This window comes from Stigmatopora nigra, chromosome 20 (genome assembly GCF_051989575.1).
Source record: "Stigmatopora nigra isolate UIUO_SnigA chromosome 20, RoL_Snig_1.1, whole genome shotgun sequence".
Lineage (NCBI taxonomy): Eukaryota > Metazoa > Chordata > Actinopteri > Syngnathiformes > Syngnathidae > Stigmatopora > Stigmatopora nigra.
The window spans coordinates 8,197,284-8,209,907 of NC_135527.1; the positions used below are offsets into that span (position 1 = coordinate 8,197,284).

Here is a 12,624-nt window from a genome sequence, read left to right on the forward strand (position 1 = left end):
ATTAATATCTAAGTACTGTTTGATATATAAGTACTGTTTAATATCAAAGTACTGTTTAATATCTAAGAGAGAGACTTTAATATCTAAGTACTGTTTAATATCGAAGTACTGTATCTAAGTAGTGTTTAATATCTAAGTACTGTTTAATATCCAAGTACTGTTTAATATCTAAGTAGTCTTTAATATCTAAGTAGTCTTGAATATCTAAGTAGTCTTTAATATCTAAGTAGTCTTGAATATCTAAGTAGTCTTGAATATCTAAGTAGTCTTGAATATCTAAGTACTGCTTAATATCTAAGTACCGCTTAATATCGAAATACTGCTTAATATCTAAGTACTGCTTAATATCGAAGTAGTCTTTAATATCTAAGTACTGTTTTATATCTAATTACTGTTAAAACCAGCTCTCAAAATTCTATTCATGAGAGAGAGTTTAGTATATAAGTACTGTGGATTATCTAAGTACATTTGACCGGCGACCAAACGTCCGGTCACGCACTGTTTGGGCTTTGTTTGTTTTCCGCGTCTCCCCTCCTTCACGCTGACACGTCATTTGCTTTCATGCCGTGAGTGCCGGCAGGGAAATAGATGGCTTTTTTTGAAATAGGCAATTTTCCCACCGCCTCGCCGAGCTCACCACTCGAGTCCAATTGAACAATCGGCCACGACGCTAGCGAGTCGTATGCCTCTGCCGTGCCGCGCCCTGATTATTTTCCATTCGCGCTTAGTTTTTCGCGTTAAGGTGCGCTGAATGTGGACTAAAGAGGCGGAATAGTTGCCAGCTGGAACTGGGGTGGAAAGATTTGGGAACAAAGTACCAAAACCTGCTTTAAAACAAACATTTTACTTACTAACTTACTTATTACCTATCTACTTATGTCTAAAATGTCTCTTACTATGTCTGTATTCTCACCCAATTGCTACTATGACAACAACATATCCCAAAAACGGGATAAATAAAGTTATCCAATCCAATAAAGTTAAAATATCAATAACAAAATATATTTTTGGGGTAGAAACTAACAAGAAATGCTCTATAAATAAGCTAAAAACAACAAAAAGTGTCCAATCATTTCTCAAACTCTTTGAGGGTGATTAACATCCGATCCATTTGAACTGGGAGTCTATTAAACACAGTTTAATGGTTGCCATTCCTCCCAGTTTGAATAAATTAAAGGTCTATAAATAGGAAACTAATGTATGGAGTTTTTCAGCAAAAGCAAGGATTAAAAACAATCAACACCAAGTACTTTTGATAAACAATAGCCTAAAGTTGTACCCGACTTGTCCCCCCTCCCCCACCCAAGCCCGTCCAACCGTTCTTTAATTTTCAGCTTGTAATGGAGTTTCAATCAGCCTCCATGTTGTTGTTTTTCCCCGAGCTCATAAGCAAATGACATAATTAATGCAAATCCTGACTGGCATGCCGCATCAAATGCAAAAATAAATAAAAATAAGCATCCATTCACTGCCATTAAGCAAAAAATAATGTCTTTTTTCCCCCAATTGGAATTTACAACGGGCTTAATTGTGTCTTTATCCCTTGTCCGTTACTCAACGTTGTATATGCCGCTTTGAGGGAGGGGGTGGGGCTAAGTAAACACAGTGGGGGGTTTTGTTGGATTTTTTTTAGTTGCTAAAAGTTACCTGGGAGGAAAGAAAGCCTTGAATGGAGACGGGAGGGTAGAGGACTGTCGGAGAAATGGCGTCCATGCAGATGAGACTTATCTTGGTGTAGCATGTGTGCGCCGAGCCCCGAAACTGCCAGTCCTGAAGCATTGACTGGCTGTCAGCTCTGTCGCTTTTCTGTGGATTAGAAACAGAAAAAAAATGAAACTATGCCCTTCATTTAAAATAAGCAAAGGGGAAGCGTAAGGGAGGTTTGTTTTCTTGCAATTTGCTGCTTTTTTGTAACCCGTTTTTGCCTAATTCAAATTGTAGATTCACTGTAGGCAGCATTAGCATTTTTTATGGTACTTGTCCTATATTTAAATGTATAGTCATGCTGTTTTTAAGGGTTATTTTTTCATCTGGTTGTAAGACAATTAAAAAACATTAAAAACCAGGCCTGAGTTCGGGGTTCCCTTTACTTACTTTACGCAATTCTCTGGCTATAAAACCATTAAAAATCAGGGCTTAGTTTTGAGTTAGGACCTCCCTTATTTAACATATCAGGTAAAAAAGTGTTTTTAAGCTTTATATTTTCATCTAGCTTTAAGACCATTAAAAACCAGGCCTGAGTTTGGAGTTCCCTTTACTTACTTTACACAATTATCTGGCTGTAAAACCATTAAAAACCAATCCCGAGTTAGGACTTCCCTTACTTACCATATGCAATTATCTGGCTGTAAATCATTTGTAGAACATCCATGTACAACCTAACCTTAACCTTAATCTGGATCCAGGCATTCCAGGAAGTGACTACATCAACGCCAACTATGTGGACGGCTATAGGAAGCAAAATGCGTACATCGCCACGCAGGGATCGCTGCCCGAGACTTTTGGGGAGTTCTGGCGAATGGTCTGGGAACAGAGGAGTGCTGTTGTTGTTATGATGACCAAGTTGGAAGAGCGATCCAGGGTAAGACTATGTTGCTCTTTGTTCCGGTATTTTGGTGGCCGGTCTTTTGGTCGCCGGTTAAATGGTGACAGAGAGTTTACTGTTGTAGCCAGCTCTCAAAATTAGATTTATGAGAGAGAGTTTAATATCTAAGAGAGAGAGTTTAATATCTAAGAGAGAGAGAGTTTAATATTTAGGAGAGAGAGTCTAATATTTAAGAGAAAGAGTTTTTAGGAGAGAGAGTTTAATATCTAAGAGAGAGAGAGTTTAATATTTAAGAGACAGAGTTTAATATTTAAGAGAGAGAGTTTAATATTTAAGAGATAGTTTAATATGAAAGAGAGAGTTTAATATCTAAGAGAAAGAGTTTAATATTTAAAACAAAGCGTTTTTAGGAGAGAGTTTAATATTAAGGAGACAGAGTTTAATATTTAGAAGAGAGAGAGTTTACTATCTAAGAGAGAGTTTATTATCTCAGCGAGACAGTACTTAATATTCAAGTACTGTTTAATATTTAAGAGAGAGAGTTTAATATCTAACAGAGAGAGTTTACTATTTAAGAGAGACAGTTTAATGTCGAAGTACATTTGACCGGCAACCAAAAGACCGGCGACCAAGAGACTAGCGACCAAACGTCCATTCACTCTTCTCACGGCAGGTCAAGTGTGACCAATACTGGCCCACCCGAGCCACAGAGACATACGGCCTCATTCAAGTGACTCTGCTAGACACAGTAGAGTTGGCCACCTACTGCGTCAGGACATTTGCGCTTTTCAAAGTAAGACCACCTCACACAAAGGGGCTTCTTGACATAACTGCCCCCTCCCCCTCCTCCCCATTAGAACGGCTCCAGCGAAAAGCGGGAGGTCCGGCAGTTCCAGTTCACGGCCTGGCCTGACCACGGGGTGCCGGAACACCCCACGCCGTTCCTGGCCTTCCTCCGAAGGGTGAAGGCTTGCAACCCTCCGGATGCCGGTCCGATGGTGGTGCACTGCAGGTAGGCAACTCTATGGAAATGACAAAGATAACCTCAAGCATGAAATTGATTTTCCTCCCTTCTCAGTTTGCCGGAATGAATCTATGAATACGTATGACAATGTAACAGGGTTTTTAATCATGTTAATGGGGGAAGTCATTAGCAAATAAAAGCTCCAAAAACGATTTTATGCTAGGTGGATGAACCCAAAAGTCTCATTTTCCGTTAAGTGGGGTGCGCATACTCATTTTTAAACATCTACGTCTATGTATAACCTGATTAGCCTATCAGATTCCATGTGGATGAGTCACCTGGCCAATGGCAGCCAAGGAGTTAATTTATGCGAGAATTTCAAGCTGTTTTAATCATAGAAATTGTGAGTCTTTCAAAGCAACTTTTATGCTTTTATATCCAGTAAAGATTGTTGTTTTTATGAGTAAAATTGGACCAAAAATATTCCGTTTAATTATCATACATGCAAGGGAAGGTTAATAAGTTCCATTTTTGCTTTTTCATCTTTTTCTGAGCTATCAAACGGAACCCTGACTTTGATGTTTACATTAGTTTTCTTTGGGTTTGACTTCTCAAATCGTGTTTTGATGGAAAATAAGCATGCAATTAGCTCGTTAACTGACCACAATATGCATCCGTTGTCCTCATGTCGTATGTTCTGTGATCTCAGTTACACTTGTCATTATTATTAAAGTGTTTGTGTTCTGGAACTTTCAGCAATACTGCCCACTGCTGGAGGCTATAGCAATGTTATCTACAGGTTGGAATTTAAGTTCACGTACCGCAAAGTACTTCTTAGGCATTCAGTAATACTTTAAGGTACAGAAACTCCCCTACTTTAGAGTTAGGTTCCGAGTGCCTGTTCATATGTTGAAATTGTTCAAATTGAAGTTGATTCAGTGCTATATTTTGTATTATAATTCATGTTTAAGGCCTATATAAGTATATTGAAGGTTTATTTAAGTGCGTTTGTATGTTTAAGGCTTGTATAAGTAACCAGCATTGGGCTAATTACATATACTACATAGGTCTACATACATATACTACATAGTCCTAAATACAAATACTACATTGACCTACATAAATATACTGCATAGGCCCACATATATACTACATAGACCTACATACATATACTACATAGGCCTACATACATATACTACATAGGCCTACATACATATACTACATAGGCCTACATACATATACTACATAGGCCTACATACATATACTACATAGGCCTACATACATATACTACATAGGCCTACATACATATACTACATAGGCCTACATACATATACTACATAGGGCTACATACATATACTACATAGGCCTACATACATATACTAAATAGGCCTACATACATATACTACTAAGTTGAAATTGTCCATAAGTTGAAATTGTTCATAAGTTGAAATTGTCCAAATTGAAATGGATTCAGTGCTATAGTTTGTATTATAATTGATATTTAAGGTCTATATAAGTATATTGAAGGTTTTTATAAGTGTATTTGTATGTATAAGGCTTGTATAAGTAACCAGCATTGGTTTGTACTGAAAAAAACATTTAGTAAAATGGAGAGAATACATACAGTACTGTATGCATACATTAGAGATGGAGAGATTTACTAGAAACTGGCTGAAAGAATCAAAAAAAAATATCCTAATATCCTTGGACTGTGGACTAAGAACCAATTGGTTTCTGTCAGATCCGTCGGACTGTTTTCCCCACAGAAAAAATAGTTGGCACCAATAGAAATACTTGTCAGAACGTGACAAAAAAGCCAACCAGGCTTAGCACAGATTTGGAAATAACACATTCTGTAGTTAATGAGAACCACTTGCTTCTTATTGAATGTTAACTTTCTACATTGGAGCAGAATACCCGACTTAAGGCTTTTAATTCTGCTAACTCGCTATCAGATCGCCCAGAAATAGTCCCCGTCCATCCTTCCTTGAAGTTTTTAAAAGAAGTATTTTTCATATCAACGCTAGCCATTGTGTGGCTGTCAGTCGTCTTGACATAAAGAAGGATTTTTACTTTTCTTTAGCTTGTAAAACAAGGCTTTGCTACATAAATGGAAGCCTGATGCTAATGCTACATGGACTTGTATACATAATTAAGCTAAAAACTTTATTTGACAGTGATTGATAGCCAAAATATGATTAAAAATGCGTTTCTAAATCGTTCTGTGAACGGATTAGCATCCTTTGCCTTAGAACGCAAATTCAAAGCGACATTTCTGACCTCTTTAACCTTTCATTTTGTTATTTTAAAACCCCGTTTCCATATCACGCTAACGTTCCGCTTCAGTAATTACCTTCAACGCAAGAAGACATAACCTTTTGATTCCGATACCATCAAAACTAGCCAAAAAAATGTATCCCATACCCTAACGTTTACGTTTTATGACACTCTATTTGATTGGACAATTTCTTTTTGGGGAGGGAAGGCCAAAACGAGCCTCTGGAACAGATTGCGGGTTTTTTTTTTCTTTTTTCCGACGGTTAACCGCATCAATTCAGCTCAGCGCGTCGCTCTGTTTGGCACGTTAGCTGACAGCGAGAGATTTGCTAACAATACATATGTAATTGCTTTGGCTGCTCTGCACGCTTTATCTTGTGGTAGCTGGGCGCAGCTGTATTTTCCAGCGACATCCGCTACTCTCTCAACTTCTGGAAAGCACGTTAGCCTGACGGCTAATGTGTGTAAACGTCTAAGGCGGAGGAAAAACTCGTGCCAGGTCATTAGCGCCAGACGCCGCTGTATTTTTTGTACCTTTTAACATCTAGAACAGGGGCTATGGCTATGACTCAGAAGCCACATGTGGCTCTTATGATGGGGGCATATGGCTCTTAGGTAAAATATGGAAACCAGTGTTGAGAGTCCCGAACCAGCTCTCTCAAAATCATATTCATGAGAGAGTTTAATATCTAAGAGAGAGAGTTTAATATCTAAGTACTTTTCAATATCTAGGTACTGTTGAAACCAGCTCTCATAATTATATTCATGAGTAAGTTTAATATCTAAATATCTACTGTTTTCAACAGTACTTAGATATAAAACAGTAATTATATAATAAACAGTACTTAGATATTAACCAGTACTAGGATATTAAACAGGACTTGGATATTAAACAGTACTTACATATTAAACAGTAATTAGATATTAACCAGTACTTGGATATTAAACAGTACTTGGATACTAAACAGTACTTAGATATTAAACAGTACTTGGATATTAAACAGTACTTAGACATTAAACAGTAATTAGATAATAAACAGTACTTACATCTTAAACAGTGCTTACATATTAAACAGTACTTACATATTAAACACTACTTACATATTAAACACTACTTACATATTAAACAGTACTTACATATTAAACACTACTTACATATTAAACAGTACTTGGATATTGCATTTCCAGTATATAATAATGTATAAACTTAAAGAAAGCAAAACACATATATAATAAACAACGCATTTGCTACAGATATATCGATAACTGAGGCCTGGTTCTTCCCTCTAGGCAACGCTAACATATCCCCCCACCCCCCCCTCTCTTGACAGCGCCGGCGTGGGTCGTACCGGTTGCTTCATCGTAATCGACGCCATGCTGGAAAGGATCAAGCACGAGAAGACGGCGGACATCTACGGGCACGTGACGCTGATGCGAGCCCAACGCAATTACATGGTGCAGACGGAAGACCAGTACGTCTTCATCCACGACGCCTTGCTGGAGGCCGTCAACTGCGGCACCACCGAAGTGCCGGCCAGGAATCTCTACGCGTACATCCAGAAACTGACGCAAATCGAGGCTGGGGAGAACGTCACTGGCATGGAACTCGAGTTTAAGGTTAGTTCTGAGAAAAATGAAGGTCTACTAATGTAGTACAGGTGGATTACTGAATCAAATTCTGAAGACCCTGGTGTCCCTTTTGCTAATATATTCAAAAGTTTTTAAACAACATGCATAACAGAAATCTAAACATCATTTAGAGTCTCATAACAATTTGTCTCAGGGTTTGATTGATTGATGCGGACCATCTTGAGAAGCCACGCCTCCCAAAACAAATCCACAGTTCCCAAAAGCTTGTTGTTACCCATTTTCAGAGTTCCATATCCAAAATAAGGCAAAGCATTCTACATTGCAAGCACATATATAATATTTATTATATTTCAAGCTACTTTAGAATAATGATAATCCTAAGAGTTAGCTTGTAATTTATCCGGGAGTCGGAATTTAGACGATTTATATCCGGGAACATTGGTTTCTAGTTTCCGCCATTCAGTTCTTGGTCAGTAAAACACAACCAAGAGGTTTTCTTCCCCTTCTATCAATCTAAAATGTCTTTTTCTTCCTGTCCATCCCTTTCCAACTTAGCGTTTGGCTAACACCAAAGCCCATACGTCGCGATTCATCAGCGCTAACCTCCCCTGCAACAAGTTCAAGAACCGCCTGGTGAATATCATGCCCTACGAGTCCACACGGGTTTGTCTACAACCCATTCGAGGCGTGGAGGGATCCGACTACATTAACGCGAGTTTCATTGACGGCTACAGGTAAAAAAAACCACAAAAAACGTACGCCTTGGTCCTAAAAGACTTCATTTCTTATGTTTTTTTAATCCCGGCAGACAACAGAAGGCTTACATTGCCACACAGGGACCACTAGCAGAAACCACAGAGGATTTCTGGAGAATGCTCTGGGAACACAACTCCACCATCGTCGTTATGCTCACAAAACTCAGAGAAATGGGCCGGGTAGGTTTTTTTAGGGTAAAAAATGATCAAATCTCCATAGACGGACACTTTAAGACTATTTTGTTTTGATTTCCTAGGAAAAATGTCACCAATACTGGCCCGCAGAACGGTCTGCTAGGTACCAGTACTTTGTGGTGGACCCTATGGCGGAGTATAATATGCCGCAGTACATCCTACGGGAGTTTAAAGTGACGGACGCCAGGGTAAGCGGACTTTGTCGTGGCGTGGAGATGCTGTTTATCCCATGCTAAGAGTCTTTTAAGTGTAAATATTGTGAGCGGCTCACGTTGTAATTCCATCACAGGCTTACAGCCGTTGTAGGCTGTCTTCCTAGGCGTCCAATCCATTTAAAGTGCGCTCTTTCCCTCTTCGTAGGACGGCCAATCGCGAACGGTGAGGCAGTTCCAGTTCACAGATTGGCCCGAGCAAGGAGTGCCAAAATCTGGTGAAGGTTTCATCGATTTTATTGGACAAGTTCATAAAACGAAAGAGCAATTTGGACAAGATGGGCCGATCTCGGTCCATTGTAGGTAAGTTAACAATGGTGGATTTTGAAATCTGGGTTTCCTACGCCATTTTGACACGTTTTTCTGTTTTGTGCAGCGCTGGCGTCGGTCGGACCGGCGTCTTCATCACCCTCAGCATTGCCTTGGAGCGAATGAGATACGAGGGCGTCGTGGACGTCTTTCAGACCGTGAAAATGTTGCGGACGCAGAGACCGGCTATGGTGCAGACTGAGGTATATCCCAGTATTGTTTAGAAACAGATCGGATTGATTAAGATTCTTCGAGTAGGACCTTCCTTGCTCGTGACTGGACGTTTGGTCCCCGGTCAAATGGTGACAGAGAGTTTACTGTTGAAACTAGCTCTCAAAATTCTATTCATGAGGTAGAGTTTAATATCTAAATATCTACCGTTTTCAACAGTACTTAGATATTAAACAGTAATTAGATAATAAACAGTACTTAAATATTAAACAGTACTTAGATATTAAACTACTTAGATATTAAACTACTTAGATATTAATCAGTACTTAAATATTAAACGGTACTTAAATATCAAACAGTACTTAGATATTAAACAGTACTTAGATATCAAACAATACTTAGATATTTAACTCTCTTAGATATTAAACTACTTGGATATTAAACTACTTAGATATTAAACTACTTAGATATTAAACTACTTGGATATTAAACTACTTAGATATTAAACTACTTGGATAATAAACTACTTGGATATTAAACTACTTGGATATTAAACTACTTGGATATTAAACTACCTAGATATTAAACAGTACTTAGATATTAAACTACTTAGATATTAAACTACTTAGATATTAAACTACTTAGATATTAAACTACTTAGATATTAAACTACTTAGATATTAAACTACTTAAATATTAAACTACTTAAATATTAAACAGTACTTAGATATTAAAGTCTCTCTATTAGATATTAAACTCATGAATATATTTTTGAGAGCTGGCTTCAACAGTAAACTCTGTCACCAAAAGACAGGCGACCAATCGTCCGAGCACCCCCTTGCTTGCCCTCAAATGCTCAAATCAGGAACAGCTACAAATCATTAGCTGAATAATCAATTTCTCTACCCAAAAATCAGGCTAACAAAGAACTATTGGCCACTTTAGTCCAAGTAAAACTATTTTTATTTTCCTACCAAGGTGAGGCAGATTGTCAAATGTCTTCTCCGGTTTCTTTTGTGTGTTTCCAGGATCAATACCAGTTCTGCTACCGAGCCGGATTAGAGTACCTGGGAAGCTTTGATCACTATGCAACGTAAAAAAAACTTTGGTGTCGGAGGAAAACGCGGAAAAAGGCAAGAAAAAAAATCAAGTCGCTCCTCTTTTCTGAGCCATAATTTACTGCTCGAGAACGTCCAAACTCTTTGCGGAAAAAAAACTTATTAAATGTTGGATGTGCGACATGAACCCGTTCCAAAAACCTGAAAACAAGCCCCTGCTGGACCAAGTATTTGCCCAAAATCCAAGTAAATACTGGCCAGGTTACTACAGGGTGGAATCCGGACCAGTGAAGCACATTTTTTTCGTTCTTTTTTCAGTTTTTTGGGGTTTTTTGTGTTTTTCGCTTCGAGGATTTTACCATACGAACTTGACATGGGTGAACACGTTTTGGAAGTCGACGCACATTGTAAAAAAACAACCAAAACACACTCAGACGAAGCTTGGACGGACATTGAAACGTTACCGTAACTCCTCCCACTGTTCTCAATATTCATCATAACAAGTCTGCGAAAGGATTTCCGCAAAAAAATATGAAATAATTTTAGTTTTTTAGTACTTGACGATTTTTCTTTCCAGAAAAAAAGTGTACATTTATTTTTATTTTTACACAAAGAAGCGTATTGACATGTTTTCCTTGGCCTGGAAATATTTGCGGGGAAAATTTCAGTTTGTAGCACGTGAATTGACTTAAAAAAGGGGAGGGGATTAAGGCTTAAGGTCCGTTTTTTTGCCTGAAATTGTTTTTCCGATAAACTGGGGCTTTGTGGAATCAACAGGGATGAGCAAAGTATGAAGTTGCTGCTATCTATTACCTTAGTTCTTCCATGTCGGGATGATGACAGAGATGAATTGGCTCTATCTAGCTGAAAATATATCTAAAAAAGAAGGTCAGATATGGCTAAAAATAACAATAAGCCGATCCCGAACGCTAAGGGGAAAGTGCCGTTTCACTGGAATGCACATCAGTAGCACGCCATTCTGATTCAGTGCATCTTTTCTCGTGCAATAAATGTGTTATAAGGTCACGGCGCCACGCCTCGATAAGCCCCGCCCCCACCCCTGCAAGCGTCACATGGGAATGTCCGTCAACTGACCGTCACCGAGGTTTTGTATAACATTTCAAGCCATTCTACACTCATTTTTTTGGTTTGTTTTTTGCATTTAGAGTGCCTTATATTTATGCCTGTTTTTATACCATTTCAGTGTATCTTTTTTGGAGGATTTGTGGGTAGAGATGTCCATTTATGGTAGGAAATACTAAGTCACATGATTATATATGCAAAGAACATTTTTTGAAGATTTTTTTGTCATTTTTAGTGGCCTTACCGTGGCAGGGTGGGTGCACGACTTTAAAAAAATGATAGAGGTTCAAAAAAAGGGGAATTAATGATTAAAAATGCGTTTTAGAATATTCATAGTACCCTGAAAACGTAAAAAAAATCATTTACTAGCTCTTTGCTAACATGGTGGTTAATAAAAATGGTATATGAGCAAGTTAAAACTTTTTAAATGGTGCTTAGATATGTTTTTTTGGGAGATAAATGACTATTTTTGGTTGAAAATGTTGACCCAACTCAATTTGGCACACTTAAATTCGGATATTTATTTTCAGAGGATGTGCATTCCAGGTTTTTCTTTCCCATTGAAACAAAAGCAATTAATTATGTTCTATTATAATATTTTTAACGGTTTTCTTCTTCTTTTTTTAATGTTAATTTTTAATGCATTAAATAAAATATTGCAGGATGGCCCGGTAAGGAAGATTTGCACTTTCTCTGTCTTTGTACTATGCACTGCCCTATTGATTCTAAACCCAATAATATATTACTTGAACCCATTTAAGGAAAAAAATATTTCATTTTGCGTGTATGTAAATAACAGATAAAATATCAACTCTAAAAGAAATTGTAATTAAAAAAGATATTCATTCCGTTTGCTCTGGTAAAATTCTGTGTGGCTCCGCCCACCACAGATCACTTGTTCAACTTGGAGTGTCATTAACAAAAATAAAAACATTGTGTTCCTCTCGTCCGGATGCATAAACTGAAAAATGTACAAATTGTACAAAAAAATTAAAGAAAAAAATCAGCTTGTTAAAAAAAAAAAATTCATACGATACCTCGGATTAGTTGTACGTGTAAATTGTTTTTTTTTCTCTCTGGATGAAAGGAGTACTTTTTATTTTCTTACTTAGGTCACATTGGTGCGGAAAAAAAACGTCTGTATGAGAAAATCAAAGTCACATTTGTTATAAATGAATTCTATTAAAAAAATGTCTGTGTTATACGTTGCCCTTTTACTGAAAAAAAAACTTAACTAAACCCATTTCTTTTTTTATACTTCACTAGCCCTACAAAAGTTGTCTTTAAATGAAAAATTCCTTAAGCAAACAGACTTAATCTGGGGGTGTCGGACTCACTTGCCCGGGGCTTTTGCGGCGTCACTTCGGTGAAGGCGGCTGTACCGCGGAGACACCCGCGGCCGGCTGTTGACGAGTGTAACAATGACCCGTATGGGTATCCTCAATGGAGCGAGAGGCTTGATTTT

At 37.9% G+C, this 12,624-nt stretch overlaps 1 protein-coding gene across 49 annotated transcripts in view; it reads left to right on the forward strand.

The window, feature by feature from the left end:
- The window catches only part of ptprda (protein tyrosine phosphatase receptor type Da), a 125,018-nt gene extending 112,657 nt beyond the window's left edge, over positions 1–12,361 (forward strand). For all 49 annotated transcript variants that reach the window (XM_077742371.1, XM_077742389.1, XM_077742380.1 and 46 more), the window contains 10 exons: positions 2,406–2,581; positions 3,219–3,338; positions 3,403–3,557; positions 7,118–7,403; positions 7,932–8,110; positions 8,185–8,311; positions 8,389–8,514; positions 8,687–8,841; positions 8,915–9,050; positions 10,047–12,361. In XM_077742371.1, coding sequence (XP_077598497.1) covers positions 2,406–2,581; positions 3,219–3,338; positions 3,403–3,557; positions 7,118–7,403; positions 7,932–8,110; positions 8,185–8,311; positions 8,389–8,514; positions 8,687–8,841; positions 8,915–9,050; positions 10,047–10,115 — 1,529 coding nt within the window. In that variant the 3' untranslated portion in view covers positions 10,116–12,361. The remainder of the gene's footprint in view (positions 1–2,405; positions 2,582–3,218; positions 3,339–3,402; positions 3,558–7,117; positions 7,404–7,931; positions 8,111–8,184; positions 8,312–8,388; positions 8,515–8,686; positions 8,842–8,914; positions 9,051–10,046) is intronic.
- Positions 12,362–12,624: the final 263 nt, after the last annotated feature.